General features: G+C 41.2%; 2 protein-coding genes across 2 annotated transcripts; both read left to right on the top strand.

Annotated features, from left to right (window-relative positions):
• Nucleotides 1-115: 115 nt before the first annotated feature.
• LOC134441605 (MICAL-like protein 1) lies at nt 116-18,163 on the top strand. The gene is made up of 15 exons (XM_063191988.1): nt 116-909; nt 1,507-1,555; nt 1,673-1,814; nt 2,323-2,432; nt 3,106-3,266; nt 4,686-5,383; nt 5,496-5,553; nt 5,870-7,019; nt 7,147-7,269; nt 8,745-8,871; nt 9,647-9,734; nt 12,579-12,652; nt 13,574-13,688; nt 17,324-17,370; nt 17,478-18,163. The coding sequence occupies exons 1-15, from the start codon at nt 749-751 to the stop codon at nt 17,612-17,614; spliced, it is 3,240 nt and encodes a 1,079-aa protein (XP_063048058.1). The 5' UTR covers nt 116-748; the 3' UTR covers nt 17,615-18,163.
• Nucleotides 18,164-18,292: 129 nt separating this feature from the next.
• Nucleotides 18,293-22,498, top strand: polr2f (RNA polymerase II, I and III subunit F). The gene is made up of 5 exons (XM_063191976.1): nt 18,293-18,440; nt 18,826-18,895; nt 19,577-19,707; nt 20,689-20,760; nt 22,010-22,498. Exons 1-5 carry the CDS (start codon nt 18,421-18,423, stop codon nt 22,098-22,100), a joined length of 384 nt encoding a protein of 127 aa, XP_063048046.1. The 5' UTR covers nt 18,293-18,420; the 3' UTR covers nt 22,101-22,498.

The raw sequence follows: 22,498 nt of genomic DNA, 5'->3' as shown, positions 1-22,498 counted from the left end.
CTACTGGACTTCTGTTGGGCTACCGCCCCGTCACTCACAGGCCAAGCAGAGCCGTATATACGGCTCTGAGGCCAAGGCATGAGTGGGTCCCCCTACTGGTCGCTAGAGGAACAAAGTGAATAGAGGTTTTCAGCCTATTCTGCTATCTCGATATTGTTTTGATAGTGCTTAGTATTTTACCTCCTCTGTTAGTTATTTACAACACCGTGACCGTCTGTGGACTTCCATAAAATGTAGTGTATATTTTTATGGTGTCGATGACTAGTGTTGGAATAGTCCAAGCGCTTCCAAAATTCTGTAAGCGACGATTCATGTTCGATTCAGCTTGTGTTGTGGTATTTATCTGCACGTTGGGTTGGGTTGATGGGAAAGCCAAGTTGTTTCAAGTCTTCAGTTCAAAGGCGGAAGGTAGGGTTAGCTGTTACATTGCGATGTATGTGATTTCGGTGCCTTTATAGCGGAAGCATGTTGCAGGTTACTTTGTTAAAACGGTTGCTAAGAACTCGTATCTCGACAGTGGTGACTTTGTAGCTCTAATTGTCATGGAATCCGAGTTGGCTACTTTTCATTGCGATACGCGTTTGGAAATAATGGGACTAGTGTTGTCTCTGGACAATTATTTCATTAACCAAGTCACATGCGGGTCATTATTATGCGGGAACGTTATGTCGAAGTCGCAAATGGACCACCATAACGTTACTGTGCTGTAGTTGCGTGCCTCGTTGCTCGTGAAAGACGTGGCAAATGTATGCAACAGGACAGTGATATGGGATCCCAGAAATTATTGCTGGAGTGGTGCCGATTACAGTGTGAAAACTATCCCAGCGTGCAAATCAAGGACTTGACCACTTCATTCAAGGATGGACTGGCATTCTGCGCCATAATTCACAAACACAGACCAGACTTACTGTAAGTATTACTCCAAATGTTTATAAAATGATCCTAAAGCTTTCCATTGAAGTGGGCCATTGCCATGCAAGCAAGGCCCACTCTCACTTATGCGGTCTATGCTTATAACTGCTTCAAAGTGTCACGCTTATTTACTGACAGCTAAATTTAGGCTTTTGTACCTATTGTTTACTTTGCCAGTTTAAATGGGCCTATAGCCACCAGACCGGTTGACATATGACCAATGGGCAGCCTATCAGACTGATGGTCAGACTAATCTTTTGACGAGGATGTGTTCGCTTGTCCCCCTCAAGGATTTGTAGTTAATCCTCACAAGAATATATTCTACTGCCAAACACACGTAGCCTTCCTCCCCCGCCCACAAAACACACTACACGTGTTTTCATTTCTAGGATCCATTTTTCCTCGTGTGGGCTTCTAAAAGGCGACATAGGCTATCATTGGCAGATGATGCTCAACCCACTTTTAATTGCTTGCTCCTGACAGATATTGAATCAGCCGTGGTTGCTGCATAGACTACCTGCCTAATTGCATATCTAATGGGATAACTCTGTAAGAAAACAATACTGTGATGCCATACTCTATTATTCAATACAGGGATTTCCATTCACTCTCAAAGGACAGTGGTTATGAAAACAACCGTCTGGTGAGTCTGGAATCTTATGCATCACATTGTTTTCCTCCGAAGATGAAGAATTCCTCTTCTTGATGCTTTGTTTTGCAAAAACCTCATGCGTCTTCTCACCTCATATGTTATACCCAGGCCTTTGAGATAGCTGAGACTCACTTGGGGATCCCTGCAGTGCTGGATCCAGCTGACATGGTGTCCATGGAGGTGCCAGACAGACTGAGTGTCATCACCTACCTGTCTCAGTACTTCATCCACTTTGCCAAGCCATCAGATGGTGAGTGCCAGACAGCGACAAGGCTGCCCTGTGTTTTTCCTTTCTTGTGCTTGTGTTTTTGTTGGTGGTTTTCCTTTGGTTGCTTTGTGCTTCATGCACGTTGCTACACTCTGATTTGCACAATGCAACCATTTTACTGCTTCTGATGAAGTCTGCATCAATTGATTGAATTGAGTTTCACATGCTCTGCTCCACAATCATACCTTAGACCATGACAAGATGTTTTGTTTACTAGTTTGACCTTTTAGCATCAATGCCATACATGCACTGTGTAAGCCATAAGGGTACGCATACCTACTGTATGTATAAATTATGTGCAACGGTGTCGGCAGTAAGACAGACAAGGGTCGTGTTGAATGGAGCGTGTGTGTGTGTGCGTGCTTGCGTGCGTGCGATCGCTCGTGTGTGTGCGTGCACATAAAGCTGACTGCAGGCCCGCCCAGATACAGTACAAGAAAACTGGTCTTTCTCCAAATGTAAAAGTAGACTTTTGTTTTCAAACTTTCAGCTGATTTCAGAAACTTCCGATCGTCCGAAGTCCAAAACCCATACAAAGATGAGAAGAAGGGACTCCTCCTATCCCAGCCTATATACCTGCCAAGAGCTCAAGTCACAAATGTGAGTCACTATAACAGGCATCAACATTTCAAAATACACTGTATATTCCCTCCTAGCTGTAAATAAGTGATATTGTAAATTAAGACAACACCATAGCCTGGCACACCAGCCACTTAATTTCAAGTCAAGTCAAGTCAAGTTGGTTTTATTGTCAATTTCTTTACATGCACTGGTCATACAAAGAATTTGAAATTACGTTTCTTGCTCTCCCATGCAGGCATAGACTAATCTAGGTAAGGGTATAGACAGTATAGACATAGACAGTACTTATACATGGACTTAAGACAGTATGGACATAGACATTGCTCATACTGACATTTAAAGTGCAAGACTGGACAACAGAAGACTTATAGAGAACATACATTAAGAGGAGGTATTTCAAACAAAATGGATCAGCCTTTGCCTATACTATAGTATTCCTTCATCTCCTTCGGGATCAATAAAGTGACTCTACTCTACGCTACTGTCTGTTTGGAGCATGAGATGAGAACTGAGACAATGCAAAAGGCTGATTTACCAAGCTAACAACGTCCAGCACCTGTTGTAAAACATATGCAACAATGAAACTAAACTCAATGATCTGTGTGATCAACATTGTACACATTTGCAACATTATCCAAATTTTGCATGGCGATTTTGTTTGTAAGACTGGTTCCTATATCTGCTCTGCTAGATCTCAGGGGAGAGGGGGACGGATCAGAGCAGCAGCAGCAGCAGCACAGCTCCAGGTACAGCTCCAGCTCCAGCCCACCTGTGCACTGCCTGCATGCAGCGTGTTCACCTGGTACAGAGGCACATGGTGGATGGAAAGCTCTACCATCGCCACTGCTTTAGGTAATGACAACAATACTATGTCATAACATATGGTAAGTGCTGTGAAATAGCATAGTGCTTGTGGGACACGGATAACGTTTTATTTTATTTTTTAAAAGTGAGGATGTTGTATACATACAGTAGTTCTTAGTGAGATCGCCTGATGGAAGACCTAGTCGGGCTGGTCAAAATGTTCATCTCATTTTATTAAAAAACCTTGAGAAGATGAACTGTATTGCAGACCATTTTCATTTTTCACTGGATTTGCTTTGCTTGTCCTGCAGCTTGCTTATGGTGGGATATTAACACTTACAGTACTTCCTCTAGTTCTGTTCTTAGCAAGATTGCCATTATTTCATATCAGGAAGACTAATATTTATGGGTCAATGACGTTTTAGTAGTTGCAAACATCAGAATGGTTACCTGACTCTTGCCCTCTGGTATGCCGTTCCGCGGCAGAGAATGGAACGCCCTCGCGTGTAGTTACTGAACACAGCCAGATGATGAAAATCAGGTTATCAGAATGGTGCAACCACAGCTAATGCCACTATTCACACACAAGCACACTGCACTTTCTGCACTAAACCCAAACATACACACACTGACACACACATACACATACATACACACACACACACACACACACACACACACACACACACACACACACACACACACACAGACACACGAACACACGCACATACGCACACCACACTTTCTACCTGCACTAAACAGATACACACACATACACACAGACACACACACACACACACACACACACAGACATACAAACACACACACAGACGCACACCGCACTTTCTACCTGCACTAAATAAATACACACACATACATACACACACACACACACACACACACACACACACACACACACACACACACACACACACACACACACACACACACACACTGCTGCTGGTGTACTTGACAGACCTTTTTAATATTTATTTTCTTCAAATGCTACTATTACCATGTCAGAACGCTATAAAGGACTTAGGAAAAGCACAAAAGCACAACAATACCTCTTAATGTATGTCCTCTACAAGTCTTCTGTTGTCCAGTCTTGCACTTTAAATGTCTGTATGAGCACTGTCTATGTCCATACTGTCTTAAGTCCATGTATAAGTACTGTCTATGTCTATACTGTCTATGTCCTTACCTAGATTTAGTCTATGTCTGTATGGGAAAGCAAGAAATGTAATTTCAAATTCTTTGTATGACCAGTGCATGTAAAGAAATTGACAATAAAACCTACTTGACTTGACTTGACTTAAAGTTTTTTTTTCAGTGAATTATCCCAGAAGCATTGTCATTGCAGTACACTAATTACCAATTACTAATTAATGTATGGGCATTAGCTGTGGTTGTACATCTGAGCCCAAAAAAAACGTCATTGACCCTCTGGCCTTTCTTCTTCCTCAGATGTAGACAGTGCTGCAGCACCCTGTTCCCTGGATCATACAGAACAGACAGTGAAACCGGCCTGCTCTTCTGTTCTAATCTCTGCTTAAAAAAGCCAAATGCCGTCTCCTCCACACAGCACAAAGCTGAGGCTCCGGCAGACGGCCCTAAGGAGGCCAGGACTCCAGGAATGCCCCCTGTGTCCACCAGCCTCATACAAATATGCACAGCCAGGGACGGACAAAGCTTTAAAGTTCATGAGGAAAGTGATGATACAAGGGAGTCAAGTCAAGACATGATTGATGCATGCATAGAAATATACGCTTTCCAGATAGATCCACCACCTGAGATCAAGAATGGCAATTCGGTTGCAGATGAACAAAGCTCTACAGTTAATGAAGACCGGGATCACGCAAAGGAGTCAATTCCTGGGAAGCGGAAGGAGACTGAAGAACTGAAAGAGGTGAAACATCAGAGACAAACTCTTGAAAAGGAGAAGTTCACGGTTGATGACACCAAGAGGACAGGGGTTAGGTCAGGCCCTCCGGGATCAACTCCCACGCAGGCTGAGAAGCCAGGGACAAACAGCAGGCCGGTGCCAGCACCCCGTAGGCCAAGAGCCCAGAGGCAGGAGCCCAGCATGGCTAATCCTCCCTGGCCACCCCCCAGGGCAGGCACAGGCACAGCCAAAGCCATGATGGACCGCTCCAAGTCTGAGGGTGAGACACACTTCCTGTGGGAAGAGGTCGACTTAGTAAATCAGGTAGCGCTATTAACAACACTTTGTTTTAAGGGTTTCAGTTTTTCATGTGCAGTGTTTGTTCTTTTCAGGTCAGGCAAACAAGATTACGTCGAAGCCTGGAGAAGAGTCGCCCAGCGTGTCGAGAAGGTCTGTGTCTGTTTGAAAGTATTGAAACTGTGATGGTGGTGTTGAAGTTAGATTTGCATTTGTCTTTTCACATTGAATGACTCTTGTAAATTACATCCTATATTTCATATCTGGAGTTGCATAATTTTAGGAATGCAAAACACTGTGTGCATTTTTTTCTCTGTTTGTATGTCTGTCTGATTGTGGGTCTGCCCGCAGTGTTTCGAGTTGCCTGTGGGTGGCACCAAACAACATCACGTGCATCTGGCATTGGGCAGTGGGCCAGGTTGCCATCTCTGATTGATCTTGTTTTTTGTTTTGTTTTTTTTTGCTTCAGTTCGGACAAAGGCAGCGAGAGCCCCAATCCTAAAAGTCCCCCGTGGATGGACCTCATCCACCCGGGTCCTTGGGCCAAACTCCCGCCGGTGCCCCTGCCGCGTCAGCCGCCACGCTCCACCTCTGTTCCCTTCCTCAGCGAGATGTGGTCGCGACAGAAATCCGTTCATCTCTCCCCCGGTAATCCCTTCGAGGAGGACGAGGACGAGGAGGATCTGACTCCAGAGGGGTCAAATGGTGCCACGTGCACAGCAGCGTGCCCTGAGGGGAACCAGAGCCACGACAAAGCACAGTCAACTGTGGTGACGTCATCATGTCACACACCGCAGTGTGGTACAGGAACCGATGGGCCTGTTCAAGTCAGTGACCACAACCTGGCCAACTCTCCTCCTCGGCCACCCCTATGTATGAACAACACACCGGCTTGTGAAGGGGAATCTATTTCAAAGACTGCAGGGGTGGTGTGCTCTGAAAAAGACTTAAATGGACCAGGGCAGTGCCATTTTGCCACAGCCAGGGACAACCAGACGTCAAAAACCGACTGCCCTCAGCAACCAACCCAATGTGTAAATACAGCACCCGCTTCTGAAGGGGAATTGGTTTCAAAGACTACACTGGCTGTGTGCTCAGGAGAAGACTCTAGCCCAGCAGGGCCCTGCCGTCCAGCCAAAGCTAACAAACAAGAAAGCGAGGCTAAAACCCACCGGCCAGCAGAAGCTAATGGCGTGGCTAATGGGTCTCAGGCCGCTGCTGGTCCATCCGGTGTATCAGATTTAGCTGAGACTGCTGGTTCAGTGTGTTCGCTAAAATTAGCTGAAGCGGTCACAGTACCTGAGGCCTGCAGATTAGATTCCTCTGCTGGCAGGAGTGAATTAGAGACTTTGCCAAAATCTGCTTTAGCCTCCTTACCCCCGAACATTTCAGTGGCAGACACAGGCCAAACGCAAGATCCTCCTGCGACATGCACATCAGAACTACAGATACCAAATCCACAACATAGTCACCAAAGTAAAGTATCTTCATCATCACCAACTGGATCGCTCAGTGACGTGAGCTTTAATCATCATTCAAATTCCACTGGTCTGATGGTGTCTGACAGTCCAACCACAAATAAAAAGCCAGAGCTACCAAGTAAACCAAATGTTAATAAGGTATGGGCATCTTGAGGACACAGCACATATGGCTATGTTTGAGTTCATTGAACTATTCTGTTATTTATTCTTAATTGAACTGTGATGATTTTCAAATTTCTTAATCTATTAATTTTTAATTCATCAGGGAATATGCAAAGAAAACCCTTTCAACAGGGCGGCAACCCTAGCAGAGATTCCTTGTGCTTCATCATCGATATCTGCCAAACCTGCGGCGCCCGGTCATGGGTTTCCCCTTATAAAGCGAAAGGTGAATGGATAGATAGTCTTCACTTCTCTTTTTAAAAGTTTCTTTGCAATTTCTATCTATAGGCTTGAAAGACAATTATGACCAATTTCAAAATACAGTTGTTTTGCTCCCTCTACCCTTTATTTGTCAGTCGTAGGGATGCAAATTATCGATTAATACATTAATCATTAGTTGATAGCCTTATCGATCGACTTACGATTAATTGATAAGCGGCGTTTTTCCCCCCGAAATCTCAATGCTTCTCGAAAAAAAAACTACTAAATCTAAAAATTTTAATTAAAACTTGAGGTAAAATACCACATTCAAATAAATTCTATTTCAATTCTTTAATCCAAAGGTGATTTAAATATTCACACTATTCACACACCCCTCTTCACACATACTCTTCACATGGCCATTTCACCTGGGTCTCTTGTCAGTTGACTTGTCGATTAATTGTGATTAATGTTTTTTAATCGATTAATGCATTGACCGATTAAAGTCGATTAATCGTTTGCATCCCTAGTCAGTCGACATCAAATATCATCCCAAAAGTTACTGCTGTCTTGAAAGGTGTCTGTTGATGTTGTATACTGTAACTCCTGGAATGATATTAGGCAGGGTGCGATTTGTAGGGGGGAATGGGGGGGATTGTCCCCTTTTCTGGTTTTGATATCGCCACTTTTTCTACACGATTATAATCACAGTAATGTAATTCCATTGATATTGCTTGAAATCTGATACATATCCCACCTTCTGTTTTTCCAACAAATCACACCCTGATATTAGGTGTAGTTGTCCTAACACACTATAGTGCAACTTAAGACACATCATCAGTGTTGGCACCTGAGATCACTGGGTGTTTCGGGTCTCACAACATACACCCTCACCAGGGGACCCAGCGGGGGTCGATCAAGTCCCGGCTTGTGTCTTAAGAGGTTACAAACAATATGTAAACAAACCCATGCTCACATTAGCTGGCCAGGATCTCAGACACTTTTACTGGTAGCGTGTGTATGTTTGGCTTGTAAAATGTAAAGGTGCACTGTGTAATATTTTTAGTAAATTATTTCCAGAATTCATACTGCCCATTCATTAATGTTACCTTTTTCCTGAATACTTACCACCACCATCAAATTCTAAGTATTCATTATGACCATTATGAATCATTATGAATTTCCAGAAATATTTTTTTTAGCTGCAAAACTTATACTAACAACAAAACTATACTTTGGTCATACTAATTAATTACTCGTTAATTATTTAGTAATGATCAACTTAGACAATAGGCAGCACAGTTTCAATGAACAGCATTGTTGCAATACCTACTCTTGCCACCATCCTACACAGTGCACCTTTAATATATTCTAGCGAAATTGGCTAGTGATAGAAAAAAAAGTTCATTTATAGCCCTGTATCCTTCAGTGATAAACTAGTTTGCTCATCTGTTCATTCATCTCCTCTTATGCATTTTGCCATTAACGGCCCAATCTCAGGTACAGTCAGACCAGGATACGCTTGGCAAAGACCTCCAGACGGAGAGAGGAGAGCTGAGCAGGCAGCTGGATGGCCTGGAGCAGAAGGGGGTGGAGCTGGAGAAGAGCCTGAGAAACTGCCAGAATGGTAAGGGCATATACTGTTTTAAGCTGCCAGAATGGTGAGGGCATATACTGTTTTAAACTGCCACAATGGTGAGGGCATATACTGTTTTAAACTGCATCATCGTGAGGGCATATTCAGTTTTAAACTGCATCATCGTGAGGGCATATTCAGTTTTAAACTGCATCATCGTGAGGGCATATACTGTTTTAAACTGCATCATCGTGAGGGCCTATACAGTTTTAAACTGCCACAATGGTAAGGGCATACTGTTTTAAACTGCATAATCGTGAGGGCATATGCCGTTTTAATCTGCCATAATGGGCAGGGCATATACTGGAGGTGTTAAATTGCTGCTTACACGTATGCAGATATTTTTAATCAGTTTTCAATCGTTTCAATGCATTTTTGACTCAGCTTAACTTAGTTGTAATATAACGCATCCAGTCTAGACCCAGCGTAAGTGTATGCTATGTTTGTTTAGGTTTGATGTTTACTTAGTATGGTCATGAAGGCATATTTTAATCCTCTCCTGTCACTTTCGATTTGAGTCGACTTGACTTTAGAATGGCTTGGTAATTGCGTGTTCTGCCTGCTCTGTTTAGCTGATATTTTTCATTGAAGTGGTATCAGTTGCCTTCACACCACATCCTGTACATTTCTTATACACAACACAACATGGCTATATTCAAAACTCACCTTCACTCTGTTAATCCATCTTTCATTTGCTGTATGATACAGGATCTTAATGAGTTTCCAATACATCTTACATACTGTATGTCTTTTTGTTTATGTTCAGAAAAGGAGGATGATCTTCTGGTGAACTGGTTTACCCTCATCCATGAGAAACACGTGCTAGTGCGCAGGGATGCTGAGCTGGTCTACCTGTGAGTGCACAAGGCAGGCCCTGCCATGTCACCACATAGTACTCTACATCAGTGTTTCTCAACCTATGGGTCGGGACCCACCTTATGGGTCGCCAAAGCTCCACAGGGGGTCGCAGAGCCCTCTTGATTTTAAGGGGTTTCATTTTAAATATACAGTCCCAAGAAAAAGTTTGTACACCCTTTGAAATTTCTTACATTTCTGTCAAAATTGATCATAAAACATGGTCTGATCTTCCCGGAAATCACAAGAAGGAACAATCAGTCAAGTCAAGTCAAGTCAAGTCAAGTAGGTTTTATTGTCAATTTCTTTACATGCACTGGTCATACAAAGAATTTGAAATTACATTTCTTGCTTTCCCATACACACATAGACTAATTAAGGTAAGGACATAGACAGTATAGACATAGACAGTACTTATACATGGACTTAAGACAGTATGGACATAGACAGTGCTCAGAGTCTGCTTTAACTAATTCCGCACAAACAATTACATGTTTTCATATTTTTATTGGCCATAAGGCTATAACATTCACAGGAGAGCAAGGCATAAGTAAGTACACCCTTGCATTAAATAGGTTTTAACCCTCCGTTAGTTGCAATATCCTCAACCAGACTTGTCCTGTAGTTGCAGATCAGATTAACAAAGCAATCTGGATGTATCTTGTCTCCCTCTTCTTTAGAGAACTGCCTCTCGTCATCAAGGTTTCTGGGATGTCTGGAGTGCATAGCTTTATTGACTTCATGCCATATAATCTCAATTGTTTTTAGTCAGGGCTTTGTCTGGGCTATTCCAGAATGTGTACTTCATTGTTATGAAGCCATTCTAATGTCGATTTGCTTCTTAAGTATGGGTTGTTTTCACATTTCAGCACCCATCCTCTTGTGTGCTTCAACTGTGTGACAGACTTCCTCACATTTTTTCTGTAAAATATCACAATAAACTTGAGTTCATTGCTCTACTGATAGTAGCCAAACTTTCAAGGGCCTGAGGCAGCAAGGTAGCCGCATATAATGATGCTCCCGCCACCATACTCAGATGTGGAGATGTAACCAAGAAAAGCTAAAAATTGGGGTTCATTCTGCCAATCTAAAATTATTGGGGTTTCTGTCCAAAAAGATAATTGCTGCAACTTTGAGGTTTGCGAAAAAGCATTTATATGCTTCATAAAATTACTGCTAAATATTCAGTAGACCAACGTTGAAACCAAAGTTGAATTTTGTCAGGGGAACACATAGTATCATGTTTGGAGGAGAACTGGAGAACCACACCTTCACCAAAACATCATCTCCACTTTTCAGTATGGTGGCGGCAGCATCATTATATGCGGCTACCTTGGTGCCTCAGGCCCTTGTCAGTTAGCTATTATCAGTGGAACAATGAAACTCAGAAGTTTATTGAGATATTTTACAGAAAGAATGTGAGGTAGTCTGTCACACAGTTGAGGCACACAAGAGGATGGGTGCTGAAATGGGACAACTACCCATATTTTAGAGGCAATTGACATTTGAATTGCTTCATAAGAATGAAATACACATTCTGGAATAGCCCAGTCAAAGCTCTGACAAAAACATTTCAGATGATATGGCATGAAGTCAAGAAAGCTATTCACTAAAGATATCCAAGAAACCTTGCTGAAGAAGGGCAGTTTTCTAAAGAAGAGGGAGACAAGATACATCCAGATTGTTTTGTTAATCTGATCTGCAACTACAGGAAACATCTGGTTGAGGTTATTGCGACTAACTTAAGGTTAAAACCTATTGAATGCAAGGGTGTACTTACTTATGCCTTGCTGTCCTGTGAATGTTTACATCTTATGGCCAATGAAAATATGAAAACTTGTAAATGTTTGGGTTGAATTAGTTAAAGCAGACTCTGGTTGTTCCTTCTTGTGATTTCTGGAAAGATCAGACTATGTTTTATGACCAATTTTGACAGAAATGTAAGAAATGTCAAAGGGTGTACAAACTTTTTCCTGGGACTGTATATAGCCCATGTTGAATAAAAGAAAAAAGCATTTAACTAATAAATGCATAGAAGCAACAAATTGTAAGTGCTACATTAAACATTTATTCTATGTTTGACCAAAGACGAATTGAGGAATAAAATAACTAAAATGAGTTTTCGCAGGAAACGGAGGGCATCTTGTGACACGCATCTCGCGTGGTTGGGTCACCAAAGATTACATTACAATAGTAAAAACATGGGTCCCTTAAGAAAAAGGTTGGGAACCACTGCTCTACATTACCTACATGGAAACATAATGTATTTAATGTGGTGGGAAGTGAAATGATTGTCTGTATACTGTCTCAGTTACTGTGATGTACTTTGCACTTAACACTGCTTCAATTGTACAGAAACCTAAACTAACCAAGCCACATACACTGTCTGTCCTGATCAAATGTTCACTTTATGTGGTCTTCTCACTTCTAATTTTGCTTCCTGCTTCAGAGTTGCGAATCCTCTTCTCTGTCAGTCTGAAAGATCGTGTAAGAATGTGTCTGCTCTCAGTCCTCTCGCATCCATCTGAACCTGACATACAAAATAACGTGTTTAAGTTCAAATAGCTGTTTCTGCTATTTTCTATAATCAGGTTCAAATTTGGTTGCATTAAAGCATCAGGATAGAAAAGCTGAAAGAGTCAAATTGTTAACACAGTCGATTTTCTGGCCTGTAATGTCAGTGTTAAATGTGATCGGATGAAACAGTCACTGATAGAGGTGTTCCTCGAGCAATTTGCATCAAATATTTTGCCACTCATCAAATGTGTCATTGGGTTGTCATTGTATTGGTGATGGTAATTGTGCAATTTATTTGAATGATTTTGTCTGCATTGAATTCAAAGGGCAAAACAACAGACTCTGGAAGAGAGGCAGTCGGATGTGGAATATGAGCTGAGATGTCTCCTCAATAAACCAGGTTAGCATTCATCACCACAATAACTCATCCCGCATCACACTGCACCGTCCAGAGTGTCCACTTAAGTAGTTTGTCACAAATGCCATTTTAAGGCTCCGTGGCTCTAATGTCAGGGCACTGCACTGCTACGCTGGTGACCTGGGTTCGATTCCGGCCTGGGTCATTTGCTGATCTTTCCCCATCTCTTTCTCCCACTCATTTTCTGTCCCCATCTTCACTGTACTGTCCTAATAATAAAGGCTAAAGAATATATGTTTTTAAAAACACCATTTTAATGCTTTTTAAAGGTGCACTGTGTAGGATAGTGTCCAGATAGTTATTGCAACTATGCTGCTCATTGAAATTGTGCTTCCTATTGCCAATTTTTTTTTTCAATGAATATTCCCTCAATAATAAATAATAAATATAATAATAAATTCCCTCAATATTATTTACTAGTATGACCAACGTAGAGGTTTTGCAGCTATAAACGTCTATTTCTGGAAATTCAATATAGCAGACATGGAGACCCACCTTTTCATGTATGAAAAGAGTAATTTTCCCAGTCATAATGAATATGTATTCATGAAAAAGGTAACATTTGTGAATTGGCAGCATGAATTCTGGAAATAAACTAAACATTACACAGTGCACCTTTAAGTAAATAAACTAACACTCACTGGTCTGACCAGAGTAGGTTTAGCAGTCATAGGTGTCTATGCTCTACATAGAGAAGATCCACTTTCAAAAGTCTACATTTCCAAGCCATAAGGAAGACTAAGAAATTGATGTTGGTTGTAAATAATAATGGGCAGCATTTGGTCTGGAAACAAACTACTAGTACAAACAAATTACACATTCAACCTAAGTATTTATCTTAAGTATTTTCTGGGGGTATTTGTGACTTTTTTTTGACTGTATATTTTCCTTTGACCCTACCAGAGAAAGAGTGGAGCCCGGTTGACAGGGCCAGAGAGAAGCAGCTGATGGCAGATCTAGTCACCGTCATCGAACAGAGGAACCAGATCATCAACAATCTGGATCAGGACCGCCAAAGGTACTCTTTGGAGTCTAGTTCTAGTAATGTTCTATGAAATTCACTACAATGTTGTTGGTTTTAAAAATATATATATTTTCCGTTAAATGACACAAAGTGGTTTAGAGTGCTCAGAAGACTATGCAGCCATTACTCAGGTGCTCATGTGTAGGCCTACTGGGTGTAGTGAAATGTTTCAGCAGTTTGGGAAAGCTTTTCTGTGTTGTCTTTGCTGCCCTCCATGGGCTGTATTTGCCCTGAGCAACTGTTGAGAAAGCCGCCTCTCTGTACAATGTACAGTGCAGACCATATCACCTCCAACCTGTAGGGTGGTTGAAGTTAAAGCCCACCTGGGAAACTCCCATTATCATCGGGACACAGCACTTCACAGCACACAGTGCTCACTGAACACGACCAAAGTGCATTTATGCCTCACCCTTGCAAGGGTGCAGTCCCAAATAGCGCCCCAAGGGAGCAGACGGTACCATGCTCAGGGTTCCCTTAGTCTTGGAGGAGGATGGGGAGAGCACTGCTTAATTACTGCCCCCTCCAACCTGGCGGTTCGGTAATAGAATCTGCAACCCTTGGGCTGCAAACCTGATACCCTATCTGCTTTAGTACTTACCCATGACTGAAGAGCTTAGTGCTACTTTCACAGTGTCGCACTGCACAGTCTATACTCGCCTCCAAAGGGGTTGTCGCCTACCCATCTGTTTGGAATAACAGCTAATAACCTGACTTTCAATTAATCACTTGGCTTCAGAAGTCACTCATATGAAAGCTACAACCCTCTCGAATGAAAATGAATGTACAAAAATAAATTTCATGCACCAAAGAAAGATTGACCCTTTAATGAACACAGACAGGGCAGATTTTGACAAGACAAAAGTTTTGTCGCCTATCGAACATAATGTGAAAATTAGCAGATAAGTCACTTCAAAACACTTCAAATACGCAGATCGGGTGTCATACTTAATCACTGATTCACTCACACCTCTCCAGAAAATCAACTTTGGCCTTAGGTGTATGTTTAAGGTCATTGTAATCATGGAAAGCAACACAATGAAAATCAATGGAGTTCAATGAGAGATGGTGACATATTTGCTATTCGTAGAGCAATACATTTTTAAATTCATGATGTAATCAATGATAAAAGCCCTCACACACCAGCAGCATGCGTGCAGCTCCACATAAGAGCTGTATCCCTCCCATGTTTGACTTTAGGCACCATGTATTTTTTCCAAATTCTTCACCTTTAACACCAAAGAAGTCTCTCCCACTGTCCTGTCTCAAAAAAGCCAGCCAAGAGTATATCAGGCCTAATTCTGACAAAAATGAAGGCTAATGGGACTCATACTCTGAAGTCAAGATCCCAAGATCAACCATTTTAGAACTGATAGCATCAAAACTATATGGTGTTGGAGATGAAGAATATGAAAAAAGAGAAATGGTGCATAAAGTGAAACATGGTACAGATACAGCTCTTATGAGGAGCTGCATGCATGCTGCAGGTGTTTGAGGGCTTTTATCATTGATTAAATCATGAAGTTAAACATGTATTGCTCTACGAATAGCGAATATGTCACCATCTCTCATTGAACTCCATTGATTTTCATTGTGTTGCTTTCCATGATTACAATGACCCTAAACATACACCTAAGGCCAAAGTTGATTTTCTGGAGAGGTGTGAGTGAATCAGTGATTAAGTATGACACCCGATCTGCGTATTTGAAGTGTTTTGAAGTTACTTATCTGCTCATTTTCACATTATGTTCGATAGGCGACAAAACTTTTGTCTTGTCAAAATCTGCCCTGTCTGTGTTCATTAAAGGGTCAATCTTTCTTTGGTGCATGAAATTTATTTTTGTACATTCATTTTCATTCGAGAGGGTTGTAGCTTTCATATGAGTGACTTCTGAAGCCAAGTGATTAATTGAAAGTCAGGTTATTAGCTGTTATTCCAAACAGATGGGTAGGCGACAACTCTTTTGGAGGCGAGTGTATACTTCGTACATACTGTAGGTCAGCGGTTCCCAAACTTTTTTCCCTGCGCACCCCCTTGTACATTTCAGTGTGGTTCACGCACCCTAAGCGAATATTTTGGTGTGCTAATGGCCACAGAAGTAAGATTCACTGCGCATTCACTGCACATTATGCACAGTTGTTTTGGGGAATCCTCTTTTCCAATAGTCTGGGAGTTAAACTACACTTCAGATGGACCCTTCCAGCATACAATTCACCATACAACTACTTAATGTTCATTAATGCTGAATGAAAACTCACATATCCACCACTGCTCTATTTAGCTCGCGCACCCCCTTATGGCAGGCCGTGCACCCCCAGGGGTGCACGCACCACAGTTTGGGAAACCCTGCTGTAGGTCATTGATAAAAAAGTGCTGAAGCACTGTTCCACCATTTTGATTGGTAATCTATAAACTAATGACAGCTGTCAGTAAATTAGAGTAGGGTGAATCGGGAGGAATATTGGGTAATCTTACTAACCTGTCTCCCATGCTGTACTACACGTGTATAACTGGCCCCAGGTCTCCATAGGCATAGTATAGGGCAAGAGTTATTTCAAGTCAAGTCAAGTCAAGTTTTATTGTCAATTTCTTTACATGCACTGGTCATACAAAGAATTTGAAATTGCGTTTCTTGCTCTCCCATGCAGACATAGACTAATCTAGGTAAGGACATAGACAGTATAGACATAGACAGTACTCATACATGGACATAAGACAGTATGGACATAGACAGTGCTCAGACAGACATTTAAAGTGCAAGACTGGACAACAGAAGACTTGTAGAGAACATACATTAAGAGGAGGTATTTTTTTGTGCTTTTTCTAAAAGTCCTTTATAGCGTTCTGACATAGTAATAGTAGCATTTGAAGAAAATAAATAATTAAATAGGTTTATCAAATACACCAGCAGCAGTATGTGTGTGTGTTTGTTTGTGTGTGTTTGTGTGCGTGTGTGTGTGTGTGTGTGTGTGTGTGTGTGTGTGTGTGTGTGTGTGTGTGTGTGTGTGTGTGTGTTTAGTGCAGGTAGAAAGTGTGGTGTGCGTCTGTGTGTGTGTGTCTGTGTATGTGTGTGTGTGTGTGTGTGTGAGTGAGTGAGTATGAGTTGTGTGTCAGTGTGTGTATGTTTGGGTTTAGTGCAGAAAGTGCGGTGTGCTTGTGTGTGTGTGTGTGTGTGTGCATGTGTATGTTTTGAGTTAGTGCAGGTTGAAAGTTCAGTCACAGATGTAGTAGTGCAGGTGGAATGTTCAGTCGCAGATATGGTGGTGGGGATGAGGGGGGGAGGGTTGTCAGTGGCCTGGCTGGCTAGAGGCTGACAGTGGAGGGAGAGTGGGTTGAGTGTTCAGTATCTTGATTGCTTGATGCATCGTGCTGCTTGCAAGCCTGGTGGTACGGGAACGGAGGCGCCTGTACCTCTTTCCAGAGGGCAGGAGGCTGAACAGTTTGTGTGCAGGGTGGCTTGTGTCTTTGATGATCATCAGTGCTTTCCGGGTGAGGCGTGCGGTAAAGTGGTATTACTGTACTTTGTACTTTCTATAATGGTGCTTGTGTTGTTTAATTTTCTCTTCACTTAACTGAGTATGGTCCATTTCCAAGTACACTGGTGTTAAATTAATGGATTTGTTTCGTTCAGAGAACAAGAGGAGGACCTGCTGCTAGAGGACATGATGAAGAGAAGAGGTATGAATGTCATCACTTCTGATGTCTTTCTGTCATATTAATGCCATCTGTTTATAGTGCCACACCCACTGCAAACACACAAATCTTTTTTTATCCTGTCTTTTCAGACTTTCAAAGACCTTCCGAGCATGATGGAAAGAAGACCTTCAGCAGGAAATTTAAGCCAATGAAGATATTGAAGCAGCTCGGCCATAAGACGGAGAGCAAAAAAGAAAAGACCAAAACCTCTCCCAAGAAGAACTGAAGACCAACCACAAGGGGCAGCCCTACAGCCTAATTGCAGTCAAATGTGGAATAGTGGAAGTTTTAATCAATAAGTGATGTTTTATAAATAAAATAAAATAATATTTTTATATAATGAACTAATATTTTAACATTTAATGTTGACATATTTACAGACTGTATTGCTATGACCTAGTCAGTTAGCATTAAATGCAATACTGTATTTGTGTTACCTATTAGCAATAAATGTCCTATGAAAAGATAAGCATTTTTGGCCTTCATTACATTATGGGGCTACAAAAGACTTTGGAGAGGATCTTTATTACAGAATATGGTATCGTAAATGCAATTATTTCTAAACTATACATTTTTAACTACATATTTTCAAATTTTATTGAAAAATGTATGCACCTCTGTCGGTACCCAGTTTCCAAATATTACATGACGTTAACTTGACCATGTAGGCAATTTGGATAGCCTATATTTCTGTTATAAGCTCTGTTTTAAATGACACTCATACAGACTATGCCTCATTTGGTTTTAAAGTAAAATGTTGTTGGTTTACAGATAATTTGGGTTTGTTTGTTTGTGTGTGTGTGTTTGTTTGTTTTATTTGTTTGTTTTGTAAACAGCCACGAATGGCATGACCGATGCTCGGAACTTGTTTTAAAAGCTGTCGTTTTCATCCGAGCCACTAAAGTGACCGGACGTTTCTATATCCAGGCGGAAGTGGAGGGAGAGCGCGCAGACGTCATTACAGCGTGTTTTCTTTTGCTTCTAAAGCTTCTCTAAATATCGGTAATTTATCATTTTTCGGAAGAATAAACGATGTCTGACAACGAGGACAAGTGAGTAAAAATAATTCTTAATGACAGCATATTTGAAACAATACACAATGGTTTTCCTGTGGCATTGATGAACTCGCCATGTGAATGATAACATTAGCGTGCGATAGTCAAACTAAATGGCTGAACAAATTCTCACTAAAGCAATCTTACAAAATCAACAGAACACCTTTACAAGTATCACAACTTGTATGTAAATCTTAACGACGTTTGTTCAAGGAACTACTTTAATCGATAGTGTTTTCACGTTGTCATTAGACTTACCTGTAGTAGGGAACTAGTAACTTAGTTGCAAAACACAGTACATTTAACAAAGATATGAATGTCTGTATGTCATATTACGTTATGTCCTAAAACGCATTTGTCAAAATTTGAATTCTTCCTATAGCTTCGACGACGGAGACTTCGATGATGCGGAAGAGGATGATGGATTAGATGATTTGGAGAACGTAGAGGATGTAAGTTGCATCGGGCCCCTGTACTGACCTCATTCCACCTTCAAATGTGTGTTTGTTATAATAAAGGCTTGATAGAATAGGACTTTATGTTGCGGTCAAGCCGTCTTGTCCTCTTTTCCACATATTCAATTTGACAGTGACATAAAGAATGATGTTACACAAGAGTGTCCCAAAAATAAAGTCACATATTTTACATTATTGCAAGGTAAAATAGTAATATAATTGAGACCGCATTGTATTGCTTTGCCACCACCTATTATGAAACTGGCATATCTGGTCCAGGCGCTGCTGACAAATCGCACCCAATTCAATTCTGGTTTTTCTTTTTTTGTTGTTGTTGTTTGTCATTGGCAGTCGCAGGTCTCATAGTGTAGAATTGACATTAGAATTAACTGTTGGTCCCGATTTACCATACCCTTGTGCAAAGATGTAGAGGGAATTGAGCGAAAAACATTTCAAATGGAAGTCCAGGCTTCATCAGTGTGACGATAAGCGTTGTCTTATGTATATAGCACCTTTATACACCATGCACATTTACATGTTCTTTACAATGCTTTTGAATGTGTATATACATTTTTGCGGACATCCTCTGGTGTATGGCGAGCTAACTGGAGTGAAATGTGATGGTCTTCTAAAACTCGTGCTTGTCATGTCTTGCTTGTGTTTACTTCTCAACTCCAGGAAGACCAGGAGAATGTGCAGATATTGCCAGCTGGGGAAGGACAACAGGCGAATCAGAAAAGAATAACCACGCCATACATGACCAAGTATGAGCGAGCGCGAGTCCTGGGAACCAGAGCCTTACAGATTGCGTAAGTGGAGTCACACGTCCTGATGGGCTGTCAAAATCCGAGCTAGACCCCTTGCTGTATATACAGACCGCAAACGACGACCAAAGTGATGGAAGTCATTATTTCTCTGGGGAGTGGGTTAATTGGGCCACCAGAGCGAATTTCAGGATTTAAAAATCTGTTTATTGTATGGCAATGAGCTATGATGCAGTTCAGCAAAGATCAATTGGAGTCTTCATTTCTTCAATACTTAATACAAATACTAGGTTTCTTCTGCAGCCTGACCTCAGATACCTGTTTACTTTGGTCGGTTTCGGTCTGAACATACAGGTCTAGAATTGAAACATTCTGCCACATGTTTGTTCCTGCCACTGCTCTGGATCAGCTGATATTAATGACCAACACATTTCATCCAGGTCAATGAGCTAACTAGGGAAAAATCAGTGATCAGAAGGCATATGGCAGAAATTTTACCTTTCCCTTAGTTTCCTTCAGGATCAGAGCTGTGGGTTTACTCAGTGATTACCACTTTGTGCCACTTTTCTCCAGTATTTTTCATAAGTATTCATTGCATTGTGCCTGCTTCAATATTCTGTGTATAGCACAGGTTTGTTTCTCCAAAGAAGACTCCTAACACGTTGTATTATCTATGAAGGATAAACCTCATTTTAGTTGTTGTTTCTCATGCAGTTTGAATAAATGAATTTAATGCTCCTTCTTCCTATCTGAAAGAGGTGTGAAATAAACCCATTTTAACTTTTCTAATAACTTACTTTGTATAGCACAGTTCATACAAGACGTGCAGCTCAATGTACATACAGTTAGTATAGCACAATTCATACAAGACATGTAGCTCAATGTGCATACAGTTAGATTTAAATAATAAAAAAGAAAAATAAATACATTGAAAAAAAGAGTTGGAAGTTGATATTTATTGTGTAGTTTAAACTTATAAATGCTGTTTAAACTTATAAATGTTGTGTGGCTTCTTGGTGTCCGCAGCATGTGCGCCCCAGTCATGGTGGAGCTGGAGGGAGAGACTGACCCACTTCAAATCGCCATGAAGGAGCTCAAGTATGTTACTTTTGTCTTGTGTTCTTCCCTTTTTCTTACTTTCTTTCTTTATCTCCTTTTCTCTCTCCTCTCTTTCTGTGTGTCTGCCTGTCTGTCTCATGCATGTGCACACACAAACTTTCTGCTTTTTTCATTCTCTCATTCTCTCCCTCTTCTTTTCTCTCTTTCTCTACATACGTGCACATAGTTTCCTTTATGATTGGTGGTGGATTTGCAGCTTTACGGTTGCAAATCTTTTATATAAAAAAACTGGGGATTAGCGGGGGGGATTTTGCTGTATTAACTCAATGTATAAGTAGCACAAAACAAGATTTACAGTTCTCGCTGCCCTGCACACTGAGTGGTTCAACCTCCCAGCTCTGATCTCATGACCATTAAATTGGTAAAGGTCTAATGAAATTGCCACACTCGCCAAGTGGAATATCGATGGTCCTTTACCTAACCGTTCTCCATGTGCCCTCAAATTAACACTGGTATTTGCCCATAGCCCCGATTATTATAATAAAGATTAGAGGGATTAATGATGCCGACACAGCCAAAAAAGTCCCGCCAATTAACATGTTTCTATCAGAAGTTTGATCAAAACTTCTTATTTCATTTAGTCTTAGTATTAGTGTCGACAGCCCTTTACAAACAAAGGGTTTTGCCTCTACCCCCCGAAAGACAGTATGGAATGACTTCAGTGTTTGACTCAGTGCTATATATATATATATATCAGCCATGACAGTTAATTGTTGTTCAAAATAATGAAGAGTGGCAGTAAATATTAGGGCTATATTACAATGTTGTGACATGCTTTGCCTCTTCATACAGGCCCCAACAATATGCTTTTCCAATTGAGGTCTCCAAACCTCTCTCTGAAAAATAACTTTGTATGAAATATTAAAATGGTTTCATATGCTGGTTAGTCCTTCATAACTAAACTGTCATCTGTGAAATGGTTAAGCTGAGCTGGAAATTGGTGAAAAAAGTATTGTATGTAGGGCCTTGGGACATACTGTTCAGCAGATTGCTGCTTTCAGAGTAAGTTGTCGCTCTGCTTCAGAAGTTACTGACGGTGATCTGAAGATGGTACAATATAGGGAAATGCAAAGACATGAATTCATTTTGTAATATGACTTCTGATACACTCATCAAATACATATAGAAATGTAACATCTTCTAGCTCAACGCCTTAACCAAGGTAGGCTTTCCTAACTCACACAATTCAAACGTAGGTGTTCTAAGAGCTGTTTTTTCACATCCACAGGAGCAGGAAGATTCCCATCATCATCAGGCGGTACCTCCCTGATGGCAGCTATGAGGACTGGGGCTGTGATGAACTCATCATAACAGACTGAGCTGAATACAGCTGAACAGCCCACCCTCCCTCTGAAGAACCAGAGACGGGTCCCTCAAAACAAAAACAAACTGAACTCTAGCTGTTGTGGAAAAAACCAAGTGTGGAAAAGAGGCACGTTGCCATCCTGTTAACTCCCCGTGTTGCCACAAACGGAGGTCATCCATGTGTGTCACACCAAGCAAACTGAAACGGTGTTGTGTTTGTGAGGCCTCTCGACTAATCAGTGGCAAGTGTAAACCCTGAGCACGCAACATGGAAGCTGCACCATCACGCTTCGTCCACTAGGGGGACTTTTGAATCAGGAGAAGAGCAGCGGTGTAAAGTGCATATGTGTGGAATAGTTTTGTGTTTCATTTAAGTTTTAAGTGGTTATTAAACATTTTTGTAAGAAATTTA

This window comes from Engraulis encrasicolus, chromosome 2 (genome assembly GCF_034702125.1).
Source record: "Engraulis encrasicolus isolate BLACKSEA-1 chromosome 2, IST_EnEncr_1.0, whole genome shotgun sequence".
NCBI lineage: Eukaryota > Metazoa > Chordata > Actinopteri > Clupeiformes > Engraulidae > Engraulis > Engraulis encrasicolus.
Note: the sequence above shows the minus strand (reverse complement) of the source record. Positions and strands in the feature narration are given on the sequence as shown.

Bases quoted from the DNA above. Each gene is read 5' to 3' on its own strand.
- LOC134441605 (XM_063191988.1), top strand. From the start codon at position 749: ATGCAACAGGACAGTGATATGGGATCCCAGAAATTATTGCTGGAGTGG. The intron at 910-1,506 runs GTAAGTATTACT...TATTCAATACAG, and splicing joins AAACACAGACCAGACTTACT to GGATTTCCATTCACTCTCAA. The intron at 1,815-2,322 runs GTGAGTGCCAGA...TCAAACTTTCAG, and splicing joins CTTTGCCAAGCCATCAGATG to CTGATTTCAGAAACTTCCGA.
- polr2f (XM_063191976.1), top strand. From the start codon at position 18,421: ATGTCTGACAACGAGGACAA. The intron at 19,708-20,688 runs GTAAGTGGAGTC...TGGTGTCCGCAG, and splicing joins ACCAGAGCCTTACAGATTGC to CATGTGCGCCCCAGTCATGG. The intron at 20,761-22,009 runs GTATGTTACTTT...TCACATCCACAG, and splicing joins ATCGCCATGAAGGAGCTCAA to GAGCAGGAAGATTCCCATCA.